This window comes from Phaenicophaeus curvirostris, chromosome 20 (genome assembly GCF_032191515.1).
Source record: "Phaenicophaeus curvirostris isolate KB17595 chromosome 20, BPBGC_Pcur_1.0, whole genome shotgun sequence".
Lineage (NCBI taxonomy): Eukaryota > Metazoa > Chordata > Aves > Cuculiformes > Cuculidae > Phaenicophaeus > Phaenicophaeus curvirostris.
Window position 1 is genome coordinate 8,065,467 of NC_091411.1, and position 22,377 is coordinate 8,087,843.

Consider the following 22,377-nt stretch of genomic DNA (forward strand, 5'->3'; position numbering starts at 1 on the left):
GCAGTGGGGTCCCCATAAATCAGTGTAGGGGGAGAAGAGGGTGCTGGTTCCGCTTTAAAGACTTTTCCCCCACCCCCTCTCGATTTTGGGGGTGTGAGAAAAGTGGTGACCCACACCAGTTTAAGAAAAACCCCACATGTGGGGCACATATCATCACGAGATCATCCCTGGGGCAGAGAAATGGAAGAGCTCAGCTCCATCCATGCAGCCAAAGATGCAACCCCCTCCACCCCTGAAGCTACAAGATCAGGGTGCATCCTGCTGGAGGGGTCCCATCCTGCCTAGATTGGTGGCCTGGGGACCAGAGTGGCCTGACAGAAGCCCAAACCCCAGAGCCTGGGCTCATACACGAAGCTTTCAACATTTCCAGCAGCTTCCACAAGATGGACCTCGGAGCGAGAGGAGGTGCTGGGTAGGGGGACCCATCCCATCCTGTCCCATCCCATCTCTTCCCATCCCATCCTGTCCCGCCTGCTCCTGCTGCACCATCTGGAGGAGGCTCAGAGTCCAAGCCAGGCGAGCCCCAGCATGGCACAACCTCTGGGGCTCTGCCTGCTGGTCCTGCTGGGGTTGGGAGCGGGGGGTCTCGTCCTCCTGCTGGGACCCCCAGGGCCAGCCCCGGCGCTGCATGCCCGTCTTCGAGAACGCTGCCTTCGGCCGTGCCGTCGAGGTCACCAACACGTGTGGTTCTCCCCCCGAGGAGTACTGCCTGCAGATGGGAGCCCGGCATGCCAGCACCCTGTGCCACCGCTGCGATGCCACCGACCCCCGGCACCACCACAACGCCTCCTTCCTCACCGATTTCCACAGCCAGGAGGAGAGCACTTGGTGGCAGAGCCAGTCCATGGCCTTTGGCATCCAGTACCCCAACTCCGTCAACATCACCCTCCGCCTCGGTAAGTGACGGTGAAGCCCCCGCGGTGCCGGAGAGGGAAACTGGCATCGGGATCGGGGAATGTGGCTGGAGGGGTACGGATGCTCCTGCATCCTGCAGCTCTCGGTGCTGGTTTAGGGGTTAAAGACAGGACCCTTCCCAGGGTTTTAAGCTTCTGCAAAGCACTGTAGGTAGATCACTGGAAGGACCTGGGGAGGGTCTGTCCTGTCCTTTGGCTGAGCCCTGGTCCCTGGCAGGGTGAGGATGCTGGTGGCTGTGCCACCTCCCAGCCAGCTGTGCCCAAGGTTCCTGCTTTCCCACCGCCTGAGGCTGCTTTTTACAGCTTGTGCAAGTTGTGGAGCAGGAGGCAGGTGGGGGCAGGCACAGATCCCCCCACGAGAGCCTTTCCTGCTGGGACCATGCGCAGTGGGTGCCCAGCCTGTCCTGTTTTGCCCCTGTGCATTGCTGAGGATGCCTGGAGAGTCTCGGGGGGACAGAGCTGTGCACAAGCCCAGCAGCCCCAGCAGGTTTCCCCAGCTGGAATCTCATCCTCTATGTTTTAAATACTGCGCAAGCCGCCTGCTTGGAGGGTGTTTAAACCCGTGGGACATGCTTGGCATTTTAAAAAGGTTTTTTTAACATTTTCCTGCCATCTAAACTACCCTGGCTGTTGAGCAGCACTGTATATCTTCATTCTCTGCCGTCTCCTGCCATCTGCATGCAGAAGGGGGGTAGCGGAGAAGTTGCCTTCAGGGAGGATGAGGGGACAGCTGAGTGCTGGTGTGGCACAGGGCTGTGCTGGTGGGACCCGGTGGTGTTGGGGTGACTGGAGGGTCTGCGTTTACCCCAGCAGGGATGCGGGCGCTGCCCGGCTGGGCAGAGGTCACTCCTTTCCCAGCCCCCTGCGAGCAGGAGGACATCTGGTCCTCATCCCGAGCCGGGGCTGGGATCCCCACCGGGCATGAGAAGCGATGCTGGAGGAGCCCGTCATCCTCGCTCCCTGGTCCTGCTCCTGCCAGCCCCACGGGATGGGATCTGCTGCCCCCTCACCCACCTAACACAGGCTGTTAGATCACCCTAAATTCCTTTGTGTTTGACCTGACGCGTAGACAACCTGAACGCGACCTACAAGTTACTAGAGGCTCCTCACCACAACGAGGATGTTGAGGCTCTGGAGCGAGTCCAGAGAAGAGCAACGAAGCTGGTGAGGGGGCTGGAGAACAGGCCTTATGAGGAGCGGCTGAGAGAGCTGGGGGTGTTTAGCCTGGAGAAGATGAGGCTGAGGGGAGACCTCATTGCTCTCTACAACTCCCTGAAAGGAGGTTGTGGAGAGGAGGGAGCTGGGCTCTTCTCCCAAGGGACAGGGGACAGGACGAGAGGGAATGGCCTCAAGCTCCACCAGGGGAGGTTCAGGCTGGACATTAGGAAAAAATTTTCATGGAAAGGGTCATTGGGCACTGGCAGAGGCTGCCCAGGGAGGGGGTTGAGTCACCTTCCCTGGAGGTGTTTAAGGGACGGGTGGACGAGGTGCTGAGGGACATGGTTTAGTGTTTGATAGGAATGGTTGGTCTCGATGATCCGATGGGTCTTTTCCAACCTGGTTATTCTATGGTTCTATGATTCTCCAGCAGCCAGTCTGGCTCTGCTGCAGGTGACTTCCAGCCTGGACTTTCCTCCTTTCAGCCTGCAGCACAAGAAGCTGGTGGCCATCTCCAGGACAGGCAGGCGAGTCTGTGGCCACCAGCCCTGACTCAGGACATGGATATGAGTGGGCTCCCCATGTTCTGATGTGTGCAGCAGCTGCTTGCCCCAGCCTGAGCTCCCCAACCCTCAGGGCTTGCTTTCCATTCTCTCTTCTGGCTCTTCCCCAGTTTCTCTGGGCCCTGTAGGACCTTGCACTTGGGTTTTCAGTGGAGTCTTGTCCAGTCCCTGTGCCCACCCTGCTGTGTCTGTCTCCAGTTAACGCATCCAAGGCCATAATGTTGCACTAAGATCATCTTTAGCCCTAGTTCCCGCGTCCTTTCCTGAGCTGGAGCATCTCCTGGCAGATGTACCCTTCTTCCTGCATGGTTTCTATGCCTTGTGCCACTTTGGTGCCCCATGCATCGCTGCCCGACCTTTCTCATAGCTGCCAGGCTCAGTTCTTATCCCAGCTGCAGACCTTTTTATTGCTGACTTAATGCTTTCGCTTGGGTTACGGAGGAAAATCTCAACCGGTCCCTGCAGCCCCCCAGGATGACACAGACCAGGGCAAGTCCTTGTTCGTTAGCTCTGCTGAGTAATTGAGTTTTTCAATCCACGTAGCACATCCCTGCCAGCCTGCACGTCTCGCTCAGTCCCCAGTCAGGCTTCTCGTAGGCTCCCTGGCATGGTTACCTGGGGAGCTTATTAAATAAGATACCAAATGGGATGACAAGACCTGTGTTTACCTGTACGCTGTTGATTGGCGTTAATTAGATTATCCTCCTTTAAATCTCTCTTCTCTGGGAGGTTTCAGCCATGCCGTTGCGGGGCATTGGACTTGGAGCCGATCGATAATCCCCAGTGCCTGTGGCCATTGCATTTACCCTGTCAGACGTGAGGGTGGAACCTAAAATATCCATGGCTTGCGAAGGCAACAAGCACTGGAGCTTCTCGGGTAGCTCTCCAGATGCCAGTGGCTCACGTCGGAGCGACTGGATCAGAGGGTATCTGCATCTGTGACCCTGTCTCTGATTTTCCTGCGGGTTGTGAGTCTGGGGACACATAAGTGACAGGGCTCTCCTCTCTAAATTCCTCTGCCTGGAGCCACCAGTGCAGTATGAGCTCCAGTTCGGGCTCTGTGGGAGGTGGGTAAATGCTTTATTTGGGGACAGCACAACTAGGAGAGCATCCAGGGCTCCTGGTGCCATCACCCTCAGCTGCCTGTGCATGTCCCTTTCCCTTAGCACACCTTGGGGACACATCACACTTTTCCAAGCAGGAAAGTGGAGAGAACACTCTGTTATTTTCCAGATTTTTTGTTTTCTATGTCGAATTTTGCTGATTAAAATGCCTGACTGGAGAAAGCATCTGCTCCCTTGGGATGATTCGCCACGGCAGCCAGCGTTCTCCATCCCAGCTGGAGGCACCACTGTGGCTCCTCCAGCCCAGCAGCCCCCTCCCCTCGTGTGTGCTGCGTGGGGCAGGGGTTGTTTATTGACCTAGTGCCGAGCTTCCTTCCTCTCCCAGAGGAAACCATCCAAGGAGGCGATGGCCCCGACCTAGCTGTTTTGGTAGACGTCCCCTTTGGGACCGTGCTGTCTGGGAACTGGCGCCTGCCAGGCATCCCCCATGGGGTGCAGGACAGGGGCACCCTGGCTGCCACCAGCCCAGAGGGAGGTGAAGAGTGGAGGAGGCGCAGAGGAGCACAGGGGCAGCTGGACAGCCTGGTGGCAGCTCTTTCCTGGCCCTCGACACCTCTGTGTGGGTTGGGAGGGGGTCTGTCCCCCTCCAGGCACCCACCCGGGTGCTCCCGTGTCCCTGATGGGAGGCAGATGCTTTTTCCAGTACCGGTAGCCGGGGCCGCCTCTGCTCCCCCGCAGCAAAGTCGCAGCACATATGCGACAGTATTCATATGGGCCTAATTAAAGGCTTGTTTTCCTAGTCCCGGAATAACCCCTCTAACATTCCCAACTCATTATCTTTTCAAATAAAGCCAAAACCTTGCAGCTAATTGTTTTGTGCTGTCAGGAGCGGTGCTGTTATGGAGCAATCCAGGGTTTGAGCTGGTCCTTCATGTCTGGCAATTAAGCGGTTTCGATGTTCACTTTGGTGTTTTCTTTTCCCCTTTTTGTTAATTCTTTCAAGCGCTTTCAGAGCTGCACCAGCCGCCCCAGGGTTTGGTGGCCTCTCTTTGTCTTCATGCCGGCAAAGACAGCGGCGATGCCGGCTCCTGGAACAGGAATCCCTGGGAAGAGACCAACCTTGACCCTTTCCACCTCTCCATCCCTGTGCTGCCTCAGCCCCAGGGATGCTGCTGACTCTTCTCTCCTGGCTTTACAGCATCTCCTTGCCCCTGCAACCCACCTAGTGCACCCACGCTGAGGTGGGGCGAGAGCCGATTTGGGGCTCAACAGGATTTGGGCTGCAGCAAAGAGGAGCTGGTTAATGGCAACTGGATGGTGATTTCTGCTTTGCACAAAAACGTTCCTCTCGTAGCTGCAGCAGGGAGAGGAGGATGGTGCCTGTGGTAGGAGTTGGGGAGGGCTGGGATAATTTCAGCCTAGTTGGTGGGCTGGAGAGGGTGATGGTGTGGTGGATTTGTCCCCAGGCAAAGCCTACGAGATCACCTACGTGCGGCTGAAGTTTCACACGAGTCGCCCCGAGAGCTTCGCTATCTACAAGCGCAGCCACGCCGACGGACCCTGGGTGCCCTTCCAGTTCTACAGCGCGTCCTGCGAGAAGACCTACGGGAAGTGGCAGCGACAGTACCTGCGACCGGGGGAGGATGAGCAAGTGGCCTTCTGCACCGATGAATTCAGCGACATCTCCCCACTGAGCGGGGGCAACGTGGCCTTCTCCACCCTCGAGGGACGACCCAGCGCCTACAATTTCGATGGGAGCCCCGCGTTGCAGGTGCCATCAGGGTGGGAGAGGGGTGGGTGCATGGTCCTCCAGGAGGAAAAGGTGCAGGATGCATCGTGGCTGGAGTTGGGGGCTGGTGTCCCAGCCCCCTTGCCAAAACACCTTTCCTGTTTCCGTTCTAGGAGTGGGTGACCGTAACGGACCTACTCATCTCCTTGAACCGGCTCAACACGTTTGGTGATGACATCTTCAAGGACCCCAAGGTGTTGCAGTCGTACTACTACGCCATCTCCGACTTCTCAGTTGGTGGCAGGTGAGGAGCAGCTGGGCTGGGGTGAGAATAGGAGAGGGGAGATCTTCCCTGGTCTGTGGGGCTGAAGCTGCTGCTGCTCACCTTGGTCTTGTTTGAATTGCGGTTTTCATAGAATCATAGAAGCACCAGGTTGGAAAAGACCCCTTGGATCATCAAGTCCAACCGTTCCTATCAAATACTAAACCAAAATGTTTTGGGGCAAACTGCTCAGGTGTGGCTTTCTCCATCTGTAAACTGGAGCTGGCGTTGCAAAGACGGGTGATGAAACCTGGAGATCTTTGAGTTGTGCACAAAGGAGATCTTTTCCCCTTAAGCCTTTTCCATTCGCCATCAGCTGTATTTGCTTTGCCTTTTCCCAGCCCCATGGATTTAATGGCAGTTGGGCTTGTGTTGCTCCTCGTGTGACCCTGCTTGGTCCTTTGACACAGCAAAGGGGAAGCCCTGGAGTGCAAGCGGAGGGATGTCCCTAGGCCACCAGTGGTGGCAGAGGAGCTTCAAGTCAGCGTGGCCACAGCCTGAGGAATCAGAGCAGCTGCCAGTGGGATGGGAGAGCTAATATGGGGCAGAGACATCAGTGCTGCCCATGGGCTGGGTTGTGTGTGCCCTTCCCTGGCTGGAGGGACTGGGTAACGTCTCCATCCCGGTGAGATCTGCCTCCCAGCTGCCCCCATTGCTGTGGTCCCGCTCCCACTCCAGCAGCTGCAGCTGGTTAGCATCTCGCACGGGCCACCCTCAGTGCGTGACCTCCCAGCCGGCTGGGCTGGAAGCGCCTTGGGGACGCGTCGGACAGCCTTGTTGCCGGCACAGTCCACGCTGCTGTCTGCCTTGCTCCCCATCCCACAGCCAGCCCGGCAGCAGGGCTGTGTCCTGCACAGCCTGGGCACCGTCCCGCTGCTGGCTGCTGCCCCTGCCAGTGCTCGGAGCAGCGTGTCCGTGTGCTGGTGTCTTGCTGCAGGTGCAAATGCAACGGCCACGCCAGCGAGTGCGCGCCGGCTGAGACGGGGCAGCTGGCCTGCGTCTGCCAGCACAACACGGCTGGCACGGACTGCGAGCGCTGCCAGCCCTTCTACCAGGACCGACCCTGGGCTCGCGGCACCGCCGAGGCTGCCAACGAGTGTCTTGGTGAGTAGCACCCTGGCTGGTTTCGTGGTCAGGGCGTTCAGCCGGTCCCGATGGCCTGTGATGGTGCCATGTCAGCTCATCCTGCAGCTCCTGCTCTTCCTGCACGCGTAGAAAGTGCTCGCTCCATTTTACAAGGCTGCTCCAGGCAAGGGTTGCAGAATTTTGAGGGGCCTGCAGGAAAGCTGGGGAGGGGCTCTTTATCAGGGAATGCAGGGACGGGATGAGGGGGAATAGCTTTAAGCTGAAAGAGGGTGCGTTTAGACGAGATCTTAGGAAGAAATGTTTTCCTGTGAGGGCACTGACCCAGGCTGCCCAGAGGAGTTGTGGCTGCTCCATCCCTGGAGGTGTTCCAGGCCAGGTTGGATGGGGCTTGGAGCAACCTGATGCAGTGGGAGATGTCCCTACCTATGGCAGGGGGTTGGAACTAGATGGGCTTTAAGTCCCTTCCAACCCAAACCACTCCATGAATTACATCCTGAGCCCCCCTTTCACAGCATCACCCCAAGGATCCCCTGACCTTCCATAGAATCATAGAATCACCAGGTTGGAAAAGACCCATCAGATCATTGAGTCCAACCATTCCTAGCAAATGCTAAGCCATGCCCCTCAGAGCCTCATCCACCTGTCCCTTAAACACCTCCAGGGAAGGTGACTCAACCACCTCCCTGGGAGGTTTCCTTGCCCCATGAGTGCAGCCACCTGCTCCAGGCAAGGTACCTCCTCTCCCAAGAGCAGTGGCATTGCTGAACGCTCGCACCACTGAGCCAAGCATCCCCTCTGGCTCATCCAGCCCCCCAGGAATTCTCTCTAAGCCCTGGATGAGCCCTGTGCCCCCGCAGGTGACCCTGAGCTGCAGGTGACCACCCTTTTCTTCTCCTCCCCAGCTTGCAACTGCAGCGGCCGCTCCGAGGAGTGCTTCTACGACCGGGAGCTGTTTCGCCGCAGCGGGCACGGGGGCCACTGCCTCAACTGCCGCGACAACACGGACGGACCCCACTGCGAACGCTGCCGGCAGAACCACTACCGCTGGGAGCCCCAGGCAGCCTGCCAGCCCTGCCACTGCCACCCCGCAGGTACGCAGGGCTGTGCCGAGCCAAGCTCTGGTGAAAAAATCCTGCTTTTATCTGGAGCTCAGCTGGGAGGGGTGGGTTTGGTTGGTTCTTCCTTGCTCAGGGTCTCTCCCCAGCTGGGGTTGAGCCTCAGGGTTGGCCGGGGTCCCCGCAGGCTCCTTGCAGCCCCAGTGCGACAGCTCAGGGACCTGCACCTGCAAAGCCAACGTGACGGGCTGGAAGTGCGAGCGCTGCAAGGATGGTTATCACAGCCTCAATGAAGGTGGTTGCAGGTGAGGAGGAGCTGGGCCTTGGGCAGGAGCAGCAGCATGGGACCAGGGCTCACCTTGTGCCATCGTCTCACCCCATCCAGACCCTGCACCTGTGACCCTGCAGGCAGCGTGGGCACCTGTGACCCCAACACGGGGCATTGCACCTGCAAGGAGAGGGTGGAGGGGCACTTGTGCAACAGGTAAGCACCACGGTCCTGTCATAGGGATGGGAACAAGGCCCCTTTCCAGGTGGGAACAGTGCTGGGGCTCTATGCTTGGTGCAGGGCAGTCATCTCCACTGCCGTGAGGCTTTGCTGCTCCTCCAGTTCCTACATGTGAACCCGCACGGGAGCTTTGTGATGGGAATCCTGCAGAGTTGCTCCCTGCAGAAGCCCTGGCTAGCTGGCAAAGTCATAGGGCTGAATCCCTCTGGACCACTGGGGTCACTTGGAGCTGTCACCAGTGTCCCCCCCCCGGGGTACTGCTGTGGTCCTCTGTGGCTCTGCCCACCCCGTGTCCCCTGCTCCTGTTTCCTCCCTGTGCCCAGGTGCCAGCCAGGCTGGTTTAACCTGCAGCCCCACAACCCTGCCGGCTGCAGCAGCTGCTTCTGCTACGGCCACTCCACCGCCTGCACGGCAGCAGAGGGCTACGAGGTGACCCACATCTGCTCAGACTTCAGCCAAGGTACCAATGCCCTGGGGCCAGGTAAAGGGAGGGCACAGCTACACCAACTCCAGCCAGAAGTCTCCAGCAGTTTGAGAAGGCTGGGGCAGAACACTGGGGCTTGAGTGTCCTGCTCTGGAGCTCAGCATCCCACTCTGGAGCTCAGCATCCTGCTGAGGTGGTTGAGTCCCCTTCCCTGGAGGTGTTTAAGGGACGGGTGGACGAAGCGCTGAGGGGCATGGTTTAGTATTTGATAGGAATGGTTGGACTCGATGATCCGGTGGGTCTCTTCCAACCTGGTGATTCTATGATTCTTTGGGGTCTGACTGGTAGTGATGACTGAGGGTGATTTTTCTGACTTATCCCTATTTGATGTTAAATCCCAGCTTTTGTCCGCAGCTCTGTGAGTACAGGCTCTCCCTGGCTCCCTGTGGCATCCTTCCATGCTGACCTGTTCCCGAGGCTGTGCGTGGCTCAGGGAGGGCTGTAGGGCTGGACACAGCCACCCTGCGACAGCATTAAAAATCAGCTCAGAAAGATAAAACCTAGAAGGATGGAGCCTGGTGGGAACTTTCCCCTTTATTCCCTCCTCTCCCCATCCTCGGCTCCAGCGGGGCAGGGCAGACGGGAGCTGGGGGAGCGGGATGGGATGCTCTTGCCCAGCTGCAGCTGGCAGCGCTGGCTGCGTGCGGGATGCTCAGGGAAACCCTGCCATCTGCCGCACAGCTCGACGTGTGCAGCACCGTGGTTTCCACTCCCTGGGACCCTCACCTTACATCCCAGCAGGGTCCGGGCACCCCTGGCTGCCAGCCCCTCTCTCTGCCTCACCCGTACCCAATGGGTGCACGCGCCAGCGAGCAGATGGAGCCCAATGCGCCAGGCGCGGGTTTATCCTGATTGCATTTAAACCCCGCTGCCAATTGCGGTGCTGCTCTAATGTCTTCCATGGCCTTGAAAAGGAGCCAGGCTTTAAACCGAGCCTTTTTTTTCCACCCCTCACGCAGCCAATTTGGGGCTGCTCCTTTAGGGACAGACTCGGCAGAGCTTTGAGCAAGAGGCTCATCGTGGCGGGGCAGGGAGCAGCCAGCTGCCCCCCAACAGCCCCGCTCCCCAAAGCCCCAAAGCGCTCCTCACTCTGCCCCTGAGCCGAAGTTTCTGATGCTGGGTACAAGGGTCCAAATTTGAGATGATTTGATAATCAAGCACAGCCCACGCGGGAGCCAGGGAGGGATTTCCAAGCGTTCATCCTGTGGGCGCCCGGGGCTGGAAGAAATAACTAACCCTGGGGAGTGGGAGTTGAAGTGGTTTCCGAACGAAGCCAACTTAAAGCAATTGCAGCCCTTTCTCCCCCTGGGCTTCCTGTGCTCTCCAGCCCACAGTGACGTTGGAACTGCAGCACAGGCAGGGAGCAAAAGTTTAAAGATAGTAATTTCCTCCAAATCTAAGAAAATAAACAGATGGGAGGGGATGGCTAGGGCCACTCTGCAGTGCATGAGAGCAAAGAGCCCGAGCAGAGCAGGCTGTTACAAAGCGCTGGCCCCTTACGAGACCCTAGAGAGTCTCAGAAGGAGGGACAGAGCCCTCAAAAGCAGCACCCCAATAGTGCTGGGCTTGTGGGGACTTTGTTGCTCCCTTCACCCTTGCACAACCACTGTGTGTTCTCATGCAGGGCTGGAGGGCTGGGCTGTCACAGCTCCAGGCACCGGGGACCTCCCTCTGCATTGGGCTGATGGGGAGGTTGTCACCGAGTGGGATGGAGAGGAGCCAGTGGATTTTCTTGCACCAGGTATGGTGTGTTTTGGGTCCCTGGGGTCCTGCTCGGCTGTGGGAAGACCCTCTCAGTGTTCTCACGGGACATCCCACCTCTAAGCTGGTGCTTGGGGCACCGTGCTCCATCCCAGAGCTCAGCATGTTTCAATAACACAAACCAGGGTGGTGGGCTGGGACATAGGGGTCAGGTTGGACCTTGCCCTGCTCTAGGAGGGTGACTGTGGCTCCTGGTGATGCTGGGGAGAACAGAACCGTGCAGGGGTACATCCATATCTGACAGATTTTTCTCCTCTTCCCTCCCACAGAGAAGTTTCTGCAGAACCAGCGTCTCAGTTACGGGCAGCTCCTGTCCCTGCTGCTGCGAGTGGAGGGGAACGGTACGTGGACAGAGATCGGGGTTCCTCTTCTCCGGGTCCAGCTGATTCTGGAGGGTGAGGGGATGGAGATCACCGTGTCCAGCAGTGAGAGCCAGCCCCAGCAAGGAAAGCAGGCTGTCACCTTCAGGTACCCGTCCCAGAGCTTTGGGGAACCTCGACTGGGTTTGGGACACTGTGTCTGCTCTTGCCTGGGCTGCCCTGTGCTGGGGGGTCTGTCCCTCTCTGGGATTTAACTGTGTCCCCATCACTGGGGGACGAACTGTCCTGCACTGGGTGTCTGTCAGGCTGGTGCTGCCCTTCCTCCCACGCTCCTTCTCCACCAGGCTGCACGAGGCAGAGGAGGGTGTGGAGCCTTTGCTGTCAGCCTTCAGCTTCCAGCGCTTACTCTCCAACTTGACCGCCCTCCGCCTTCGTGTGAGCAGCAGCCCTGTGCCAGGTGAGTGGCTTCCATGCAATGTCCCCACGAGGATCAAGCTGGGATGGGGACATCGAAGCAGCATCAGGCTCTGCAGGAGGGGTGTTGGGGCAGGGACTGACTCCTCTCTGTGAACATGTAGAGGGTATTTTGGGGTCTCCTACACTTGCTTGAGCATTTTCAGGCTGGATGGAGACAGTGGGACCTGGGGATGTGCCACACCATCCTCACACCTCTCTTCTATGAGGAACGGCTGAGAGAGCTGGGGGTGTTTGGCCTGGAGAAGAGGAGGATGAGGGGAAACCTCATTGCTCTCTCCAACTCCCTGAAAGGAGGTTGTGGAGAGGAGGGAGCTGGGCTCTTCTCCCAAGGGACAGGGGACAGGACGAGAGGGAATGGCCTCAAGCTCCACCAGGGGAGGTTCAGGCTGGACATTAGGAAAAAATATTCACAGAAAGGGTCATTGGGCCCTGGCAGAGGCTGCCCAGGGAGGGGGTTGAGTCACCTTCCCTGGAGGGGTTTAAGGGATGGGTGGATGCTGAGGGACATGGTTTAGTGTTTGATAGGAATGGTTGGACTCGATGATCCAGTGGGTCTTTTCCAACCTGGTGATCCTATGATTCCATGATTCCCCTCTCACAGGCAGGCTGTTCCTGAGTGAGGTCCAGCTCACATCAGCTCGCTCCGGACCAGGGCCACGGGCAGGCTGGGTGGAGGAGTGCACGTGTCCCCCGGGATACGCTGGGCAGTTCTGCCAGTCCTGTGCACCTGGCTTCAAGCGGGAGATCCCCTTCGGTGACCCCTTCGTCAGCTGCGTGCCCTGCGCCTGCAACCAGCATGGGGACTGCCACCCCCTCTCAGGTGCACGTCCCTCTGCTTGTCCCATCACTGCATGCATGGGGGAAGAGATCTGTGCCACTGGTTGTTTGTGAGGGATGCTGGAAACCATCTGTGAGGCTGCGATACCCAAAACTTGGAAGTTGAATTGCTTGGCTGGTTATAGGGACTGGGTTCATACTTAGATAATTAGTTAAGTGCAATAATGATGATAACTTGTAATAAGAGGAGCATCTTCCATGCTACTTTATGATCTTAAATGAGGAAAAGGATGCTTGCCTTCACTGGGGCAGGGGTCAGGGCAGGAGAGAGGCAGAGGGTTTTGCTAGGATGGGTCTCGCAGGCAGCTTTGTTGTCCAACAGATGGAGCAGGACTGGGCACAGCCTTAGTGTCTGCAAACTGGGGGCAAACCTGAGCAGAGAAACAAGTCAAAGAGCAGGAAAATACAGCAATGCCAGGCTTACAGGAAGATACCAGAGGAGCCAGTTCTCATGCTGCAAGCCCAAGCCTTCCTCTGCCTCCAGACCCAGCTCAGGGATCTGTGACTGCAGCAGAGACTGTGGCTTGAAGGGAGGAAAAAGAAGAGCAAAGTCTTCAAGGCAGCACAGCTGTGTAGTTCGCAGGGTGTTGGCTCCCGCTCTGCCACCAGGAAAAGTGTCTGGATGACTTTAATGAGGGAAACGGGGCAGGCTGCAAACCATTGCCTTGGAGCTTGAGGTGGCTGCATGAATTCAGCACCACCCTTGCTGCTGTTGGCCCTGGGGAAAGGCAGATCAGAGCCACGAGGGGCTTGCAAGATGTTGCCTTGCTCTTCGTCCACCCCTGCAGAAAGCAGCTGCTCCAATCGATGCTGAAAAGAGCTTGGAAATAAGATGATGCTTTTGTACCTGGATGGAGCCCCTGGGGCTCCTCACTCGCCTCAGAGAGGAGCAACAATACTGTATGACTGGGATGGAAAGGGCTGGAAGAGGTGTTGTGCTCAGCAAATGCCCCTTCCCTGCCAGCAGAAACACGGCAGCAGCTCATGGAGCTGGGGCTGGCGCCAACCACACAATCCCTAGGGACTGGGCCAGGCTTTTGATGTCCCGGCTCCAGCGTTGCCAATCCAAAACAGCCTCCATGCTTCATTTCATTTATTTTTCCACTCCTTCCTACCACCCGCTTTTCCTCTCTTTTCCATCATTCGGCTCCACTTGGATGTGGGGAAAATAGAAAAACACCTATTCCCTCCTCCACAACCCAGCTGGCATGACCCGAGCCCACAAATCGTAGGGAAAAATCCTCCCCCTGGCTCCTTCTCTCACTTCAGTCAAACAGAGCATCTGCCTGGAGGTGGGGGGCTCCTTGAGCATCCTTCCTCCTCCTCCTTCTCCTCCTCTTCCCAGCTGATTTTAGAAGGCTGTGACTCACCGACTCGGCTCGCAAGGAGACGCTCGCTCCCCGCTGGGTGCCGGCCGGCTGCTTGTGTTTTCCATGACAGGCTGGAAACGATGCTCCTTGTCGCTGAGAAATGTGTTGTCGATTATCGCAGGCGCCAACAGACTCCGAGCACATGGACGCTGTCGCCTGCATGCGCCAGTGCCGCTCGTCCCCACGCTGCAGGGGAGCGCAGGGCTGGCACTGGGGTTCAGCATCCTCTCCAAAACTTTCTCCCTTAGGCAGGGAGAGAAAATGTTGAGTCTGGGGTGGGGATGCACCGTAAGAGCGATCCAAGGCTGGAGAGACGCATCCCTCTCGGCACACACCATGTGTTGTCCCCAGCACTCCCGTGGCCCCCACTGCTATGTGAGGCTGGGTTTTTGCAGACCTGCAGCTCCGTTTTCCTCCTTGCAGGGCATTGCCAGTGCTTGCACAACACAGAAGGACCTTCCTGCGAGCGCTGCAGCCCTGGGTTTTATGGCAACCCCTTTGTAGGGCACTTTGATGACTGCAAACCATGCCCCTGCCCTGGCCGCTCGCCCTGCACCGAGATGCCTGGCAGTGGGGAGGTGATTTGCACCCACTGCCCTCGAGGGCAGCGAGGTGAGGCTGGGGATGGCTGGGTGAGGGGGGTGCAGGTGGCATCGGCATGGCCAGAGTCTCCCTACCTTTGCACCCTCCTTAGGAAAACGCTGCGAGCTCTGCGATGATGGGTTTTTTGGGGACCCCCTGGGCCTGAGGGGCCCTGTGCATCCCTGCGTTCCCTGCCAGTGTCACGGGAATGTGGATCTCAACGCCGTGGGGAACTGCGACTCTGTGTCCGGCCGGTGCCTGCGCTGCCTGTACAACACAACCGGAGAGCACTGCGAGAGGTGTCAACCGGGCTTCTACGGGGATGCACTGGCTCCCAATCCTGCTGGGAAGTGTGCCCGTATGTACATCTTCCCTGGGTCCTCCCAGTGGCAGAGGATGGAAGGGGGATGCCCAGCAGCTTTAGAAGCTGATGGACGATCCGGGTTGGCCCTAAATGCTCAGGAATGGCCTCTCTCCACCGCTATCCTTCCCTGGAGAAACCCTAGTCCCAGCCTCTCAGAGCCCTGTTTGATGGGGAGGATGTGGTCCTGCGCGTTGTAGGGGGGCTCAGCCCCAGTGCCCTATTCCTGCTGTCCCATCTGCCAGCCCCATGCTGGGATGTAAGCGGTATTTTATCTCCCACAGCTTGTGATTGCAACCCTGACGGCTCAGCCACGGGGCTGGAGGGCTGCGATCCCATCACGGGCCAGTGCCGCTGCCTCCCGCACGTGATGGGCAGAGCCTGCGAGCTCTGCCAGCCAGGCTACTACGACCTGCAGCCTGCCGTGGGGTGCAAGAGGTGCGTAGGGCACGGTGTGGGGCTGCACGAGTGTGGTGGTGGCTCTGTGTCCCCAGCTCTGGTCTCTGTTCTTTGCATCCGCTGCTCACTCATCACCCTTCCACCTCTTGGTGCCAGCTGCGAGTGCCACCCGACGGGGTCACGGGACAGCGGGTGCCACACGCAGACAGGGCAGTGCTCCTGCCAGCCAGGTGTCACTGGGAAGCAATGTGACCGATGCCACCACGGCTTCTTTGGCTTCTCTGCCAGGGGCTGCCGAGGTAACAGGGATGGGGGCTGCGCCTCGGTGCCAAAACCGGGGCTGGCAGCCGCGGCGTGACTCCTTTCGGCTCCCATTGCAGCCTGCAACTGCTCCCCGCTGGGCTCCATCACCCCGCAGTGCCATGAGAACAGCACCTGCCTCTGCCACCCTGGCTTTGTGGGCTACAAGTGTGACCGGTGCCAGGTCAACTTCTTCCTCGACGCCCCAAGCTCCCGCTGCCAGCAGTGTCCTGTTTGCTATGGGCTGGTGAAGGATGAGGTACCATCTCATGCCCTGCTGAGGTGGGCACAGCGCCGTGGTCCTTGCGCTGCTTCGCCATCCCGCTGTGTCCCCCAAAATCTTGCATGCAGGCTGATCGGCTGAAGGCCAGGCTGCAGGAGATGGAGGAATGGCTGCAAAAACCAGGCTGTGACACCCACCCGGGCCAGTCCCCCATGCTGGGAGATGTGCCCCGGGGAGATGGGCTGCTCAGCCCTCACCTGCTGCAAGGTACAGGGGACACCTCATCCCGTGTCACCCCTCTGGGGACACCCTGTGGGAGCTGTGACATGCTGGGTGGGTGCAAGGAGTTCCCAGGTCAGTGCTGGGTTCTGCATGAGTGATGGGGTGACCAAGAAAAGGGGAAAGCCATGGGGGGGACCTGCCTTTGCATAGGACAGAGCACCACAGGGATGCTGGCACCCATGAGGTTTTGGAGCATCACTGGGGGCTGAGCATTGGCACCTGGGTGCCCTTTGGGTGCTGCATCCCCGGGTCCCTCCTGAGCACCCGGGACAGCCTGTTTTCCCCTTTCATTAGTGGGCAGAAGCGGGGGACTTGGGCATGGGGCAGTTCCACAGGCAAATGGGGAGCCCCGAGTACCTCTGTGGATGATGTGCAGCTGCTTGTGCCACCCACAGGTGCCCGGGAAGCCCTCTCAGCGCAGATGGAGCTGCTGGCAGGGGCACTGGGCACCGCATGGGGCCATCTCGGCAATGCCAGCCAAGCCACCGGCTGCTCCGGCCATGGACCCCCCAAGACCTGTGTCCTGCTGTCAGAGATTAGAGCAGCGCTGGAGTCAGCACAGAGGCAGATCCTGCACGCAGCGGAGACTCTGGCTACCATGGTGCGAGCTCCCACTGGCTCTGGACTCCTGGCAGGGCTGGTGGGATGTGCAAAACTGGTGGGGTGGGATGTGACCAGCGCCATGGGCGAGTAGGAGAGCTGTGGGGGTACAGCCCTCCTTGCGGCTGAGTCAAGAGGAGCTGTTTCTCTTGTTCATTCCTATTTGCAGCCCTCTAGGAGGTTCTCGGTGCTGGTGGGGTCCAGGGGTCCCTGCTCCCTGCTGGGGTCTCACTGCCATTCTTACTGTTTCAAGGAGATTCCCCGGGATATCCCACAGCAGCCCACGAACTGGAGCCACTGGGCACTAGAGGCACGGGTGCTGGCTGAGAGGTGTGCTTTCAAGTCTGATTCTGGCACTTGCAGGCAGGGGACGTTGCCTAATCTATACTAATATCATGTCTCTGGGTGCCCTTGTCCCTGCAGCCACAGGGACGTTGCAGCACAGGTGGAGGCGGTGGTTGGGAGAGCGCTGCGTGCCTCCAACGCCAGCGCCGAGCTCCTGCGGAGTCTGCTGGAGGGGAATGCAACGTGGGAGGCGCAGAACGAGCTGGAGGCTGGGTGAGGGGCTGGCAGCAAGGGGAGAGTGGGCAGGAGGGCACCACAGCCACTTGCATCGTGGTGGTTTGGCACCTGCCCAACAGGGACACGATTGAGTCCCGTCAAACTCATTGCAATGTAGTGTTGCAAAGCAGAGAGACAGGGCTCTGTGCTGGGGGGGTTTCAGGCCCTTTCCACCAGCGTTTCCCCCTACATAGAATCATAGAATCACTAGGTTTGAAAATACCTTTGAGATCATCAAGCCCAACCATACCTGCCCACAACTAAATCATATCCCCAAGCACTTCATCTCCCCGTCTTCAAATACCTCCAGGGATTGAGACTCCACCACCTCCCCGGGCAGCCTCTACTAGTGCCTAAGAACCCTTTTGGTGATGAAATTCTTCCTAATGTCCAATCTGAACCTCTCCTGCACATCTGGAGGCCATGCCCTCTTGTCCTATCTCCTACCACCAACACCCACCTCACCACAACCTCCTTTCAGATAGCTGTAGACAGCAATAAAATCTCCCCTCAACCTACTTTTTTCTAGATTAAACAGCCCCAGTCCCCTCAGCCGCTCCTCATAAAGACTTGTTCTCCAATGCACATCCACGTCCAGGTCGCAAGCCATCATCTCCAACCTTTGAAGGAGCAGAAGGCCTTGGGTGACCACAGCATTCTGTCCACTTAGGTATGAGGAAATCCAGCAGGCGCAGGAGGAGCTGGGCTCTGGTGTGGCAGAGGTGGCCATGGAGGCCAGGAGAGTTCTCACAGCCGTGCAGCAGGCAAACACAGACATGGCTGAGAAACTTCTGCAGGTGGCCACGATGGGGCAGGTGAGCAGCATCCAAGCCAAGGCTCTTGCTTGCCCTTCTCCACTCCCCTTTTACCTCTTGGGCAGTGCTGCTTTCCAAGCTGGGAGATGCTCTCATGGAGCCTTTGGCATCCCTGACCCCCAGCAGGTGCTGCCGGCGCGGGTTGGAGCCCTGGCACAGGATGTGGCAACGCTGGAGCAGGCAGTGGAGGCACAGGAACCATCGGCTCAGCAAGCCATCGAGGCGTCCCACGCTCTGGCAGCTCAATTGCGCCAGGAGCTGCAGAAGACTCACAGCTTCAAGCAGGTAGTTGCTGCTTGCTTGTGTGGGGTGTCTCTGCAAAAGAAGTGATTGGGACCCCCAGTTCCAGCTGGAGCCATGGGCATGCTGGGTGCACCCCACCCAGGGCACCTTATCCATCTCCAGTTACCCCGTTACTGGAGGCACCATGCTTGCAGACAGCGGGTTGGAAGCAGATATTTTAGGATACATCTCTCTTCAGTCTCCCAGATCTCCCACTGACCTCACCTACCAAGCAGGACCAGGCTGGGTCCCATGTTTCCCAGCTGGCTGCATCTCTTTGCCCCCTCTCTTCATGCTTTTCTCTCCCAGCTGCAAGACCAGGCTAGTTCAGCTCACAGCACAGCCAACTCAGCCATCTCGCATGGAAAAACCGTGCTCTCCGATGCGGAGTTCCTCGTGGCCAGCTTGGAAGGTAAAAGGCACTGGCCAGAGCATCTCTGGCCACAGCTTGGCTCTCACCACACTAGCTCTGGGTGCCAAGGGGAGAAAGGGGCAGTTTAGTGATGGCTGGGTTGTCCCCACAGGCATGAAGAAGGTGCTGGGTCATCGGAAGGCTCAGGCTGCCCTGAGGAGGAGGATGACGCTTGTACGGGACAGGACGATGGTGGAAGCGCGGAGGAAGATTAAACAGGCAGAGAAGATGCTGGGAAACTCTTTGTCCCTCTCCACCACAGCCCAGAGGATGGCCAGGGAGGCCGAGCAAATCTCTGGGGAGAGTGCCAAGGTCTGAGCAGAGGGATGTGGGGCATGGCTGGAGGGGCAGAGCTCCAAAACACAGCTTCTGCTGCCCCTCCAGCACATGCCACCCTTGCCTGTGTGCAGACTGGAGGGATGCAGCCAACCTCAGCCTGGGAGCCAGGTGCTGTCCCCCTCCACGTCCCCAGGTGATTATTCCCATCCCTGTTCCTTTGCAGAGGGCACAGGCTGTGCTGCAGAAGAGCAAGCAAGCCCGCAAGCACGCCAGGCAGCTCGCCATGCGTGCCAACGAGACCCAGCAGGAGCTCTCCCGGCAGGAGCGTGTGGCTAAGGAGCTCAGGGAAGACCTAGACGAAGCACACCAGGTGAGCTGGGTCCCTTTGGGCAGGTTGTGTCCTCCAGAGCCTGGAAGGGGCTTTGTCCACAGCCCAAAACACAGACAGCAATTGGCTTTTGGGCTCCACTCTATGGGAATGCCTTGGGGATGATCCTGGGATCACCTCCCCTCTTCTGTCCAGCCAAGGGTCAACTGTGTCCCTGATCTGGGTGTCTGTCTGTGTTGGAAGGTGGGAACAAAGGTGAATGAGATGGCAAAAAGTCTCCAAGAAGCCCGGGGTTCACTCGTTTCAGACATCGAGACCCTGAACAACCTGCTGAGCAGCCTAGGTGAGCCCAGGGTGGGAGCGGATTGCAGGCTCCCTGGGAAGGGCCAGGCTGTCAGAGCCTTGGGCTCTCCTGCTTGGTGGAGGTGGGTCTCCTGCTTGCTGGCCATCCAGGCTGAGCTGGGTGCCCTTCAGATGAGATCACTCTGGATCTTAGCAAAGCTTCTTGAGGGGTCATGTCTTGAGGAAAACCGTCACGCAGAAGGAATTGGGGCTTGCTGAATGTGTGTGCTCAAGCCTGTTGTGGGGACACTGATCTTCCTTGGCATCTGCAGGAAGAGCAGGGCTGGGTCAAGGTCTCAGTCCCTTCGGAGCTGAGGGAGGTTCTCGGCTGGTTTTACTCCTTATTGCTGGTTGGTTTTGCTCCAGCTCCTCCTTTGATCCTATGAGTACATTTCTGAGTGCTCCAAGACTCCTGTGTCCAAGAAGTCTGCAAAGGGGTGGAAATCATCACCCATCTGTAAGACAGAGACGTGCCCAGGCCCTCCCTGGAGCCACAGTCCTATTTCCTTATCTGTGATTGCTGGGAAGGTGCAATGCCTCCATGCCCCACTGCACCCACTCCCTCCAGTGTGCCTGGAGCTGAGGGTCCGAGCCCCTGGAGCACATCCAGAGGCTCTCCTGCCTGATTTCTCGCACTCATCCATGTCCTCTCCCCTTGCCTAGGCAACCTGGACCAGGCTGCACAGGTGGATACGGTGCTGAGCGCTGGACAGCTGCAGCTGGAGCGGCTGTGGCTGCGCCTGGGTGCCCCGGGCACCCTGGCCGGCCAGCTCAGCCTGCTGCAGCAGGAGGCGGCGCGACAGCAGGAGAAGATCCGGGCATTCGAGAGTGACTTGGCTGAGATCCGGGCCGATAAGCAGAATCTGGAGGACATTTTGCGAAGCCTTCCCGAGGGCTGCTCAAAGTGACAGTGACAGGTCCCCCGCCACTGCGCCATCACCTCCGGGTGCCCCTGCACAGGGAACAGCAGAGCGAAGGATAACCTGCATTAACCAGCATCGATCCCTCTCGCTGCTCTTCACACTGCCCACCAAGCAATATCACACCCCAGGTCTTTATCTACACCAGCTCAGGCTCAGCATCCCTTGGCTTCAGCCACCAGCTCTGTCCTCAGGGATGGGGGAAAACCAGCTACCAGGAACCACCAACATTTCTGCGCAGGAGACGGAGCCATCACAGGGTTGATCTCTCAACAGGGAATGAATGAAGAACCATCACCACTGAGGACGGACAGCTTATCAAGTACCAAAGCTGTAACACACAGCAGTCCCTCCAGCCCCGGGAGATGGGAGAGGCTGTTGTGCACATTTTGGAAGCTGTTCCTGCTGCACAGCGCCCTGCAGAGTGATGGTCACATGCTGCGGTCACAGAGGTGCAGAGGTGAATTGTGGTGAAGCCGGGCAAAGAGCTGCACATCAGAGGACACACAGCTCGCCTTCTTCCCAGGGAATGGGAGCTTGGAGCAGGGAGGACTAAATTAGGGCCAAGCAGAAGCAAAGCTGGACCTTGAACCAGCTCCTGACAGGCAGATGGGGTGTCCTCTGCCTGCTGCAGGGTAAAAGCAGCTCTGCTCCTGCTCTTTCCCTGCTCCAGGGTAGTGCAAGGTTGCCACTGCCTGCAGCTCTAGTCTGTGTGTCCTGTCCCAGCTCAGCTTGGCTCACTGGATGCCACCAGGTCTGGCTATAAACCAGCCCAGGGGCTGGGTCGTCTAACAAGGTGCTGAGCAGGGAGGTGGGGGAGCTGACCCTTGCAGCTGCATCACCCCAGAGCCCCACATCAGCACCCACACACACCCTCCCCGCTGAAGAGACCTCGAGCTGGCTGGTGGCACCAGTGTGGGCTGGACGGGGAGCAGCTGGACAGGGCCAGCGCCTGCCAGTCTCACTCCCACTGGGCCACGGAGGTCAGCGGCTGTATCGCCTTTAAAGGAAAGGCATGTTCCTTCTCCCCAGGCTCCCAGGAGGGATGCTCTGTGGGGCCACACAAGCAGCAGAGCTGGGTCTTGCTCGGCTCACGCTGTGCTGGCTGTGCTGTGACTCCTGAAGTCACTCCAGTAAGACCAGAAAGGAGTCCCCAGGCTGCAGCTCAGGTCACTTTTTAACCAGTTTTACCTGCGTTCTTCTGCTCACAGTGCTGGAAATTGGGTTTAGTAAAATCTTGTAACACTGCATGTAAAACGGCTGCCATAGACATTGGTCACAGTGGTCTGGGAGTGACGGGATTTTCCTACCATGAACAAACCTCTCTCCCTCCTAATTCTGCACAAAAGCTGCCCCAGGAGCAGGGTGCTGGAGCTGGGGGGCTGCAGGAGCGTAGGGGCAGGGACTCCCCTCTCCCTGCCCAAGGACAGCTCTGCAAAAGCAAAACCGTGCAGCAGCGAGAGGCCGAGAGGCAGGGAGCCACAGCCACTTACTGCCTCCCTGGGAAGTCAATTACGTGTCTCCAATCAACACACAAATTTGCTGCTGTTAAAGAAATGTCAAGCCTCTGCCTTGCGCCTGCTGCTGAAAAAGCGGTTCATCCTCCCTTCTGCTCTCCTTCAAACTCTGGGTGTTTTTTCTTTTTTTTTTAGCTGGCAACACCTGCCTCGAGCTGTATCCATTAAAATTCCTTAATAGAATACGTAGCTGCCCATCTGGCTGAGTGCATGGCAGCAGGAGGGGACACGCGGGACCTGCGCTTGCAGCCTTCTCAAAGAGCAGAAGCAGCTGCTCCCGGGGTTGAAATGCAGCTGGCTCTGCGGTGGCGTGGGGCAGCAGCCTGACATTTCCTGCTAAAAACCACTTTAGCACAGGTCTTTTAAAAAAGGTGTCTAGCTGAGAATGCAGGGGGAGGGAGGGGACTGAGTGCAACTGCCCACATTATATCCTGGCTAGGATACATACTGCCTTGGTCCTGTCTGTCCTGCACTAAGTGCCTTTTCCTGATGCTCCAGGGCTTATCCAGCACCGACTTGGAAGCGG

General features: G+C 58.2%; 1 protein-coding gene across 1 annotated transcript; it reads left to right on the forward strand.

Annotated features, from left to right (window-relative positions):
* The first annotated feature begins 513 nt into the window (after nucleotides 1-513).
* LAMC3 (laminin subunit gamma 3) lies at nucleotides 514-20,493 on the forward strand. Its single transcript, XM_069873315.1, is given in 29 exon segments — nucleotides 514-585; nucleotides 587-896; nucleotides 5,166-5,470; nucleotides 5,602-5,732; nucleotides 6,688-6,854; nucleotides 7,739-7,927; nucleotides 8,079-8,196; nucleotides 8,277-8,375; nucleotides 8,723-8,859; nucleotides 10,508-10,624; nucleotides 10,914-11,112; nucleotides 11,309-11,421; nucleotides 12,043-12,261; nucleotides 14,072-14,260; nucleotides 14,343-14,588; nucleotides 14,876-15,029; nucleotides 15,147-15,289; nucleotides 15,371-15,549; nucleotides 15,642-15,780; nucleotides 16,191-16,396; nucleotides 16,649-16,725; nucleotides 16,819-16,953; nucleotides 17,627-17,771; nucleotides 17,898-18,056; nucleotides 18,363-18,465; nucleotides 18,578-18,777; nucleotides 18,968-19,114; nucleotides 19,316-19,415; nucleotides 20,078-20,493. Coding segments are annotated over 29 exon segments (4,728 nt in total). The 5' UTR covers nucleotides 514-528; the 3' UTR covers nucleotides 20,323-20,493.
* Nucleotides 20,494-22,377: the final 1,884 nt, after the last annotated feature.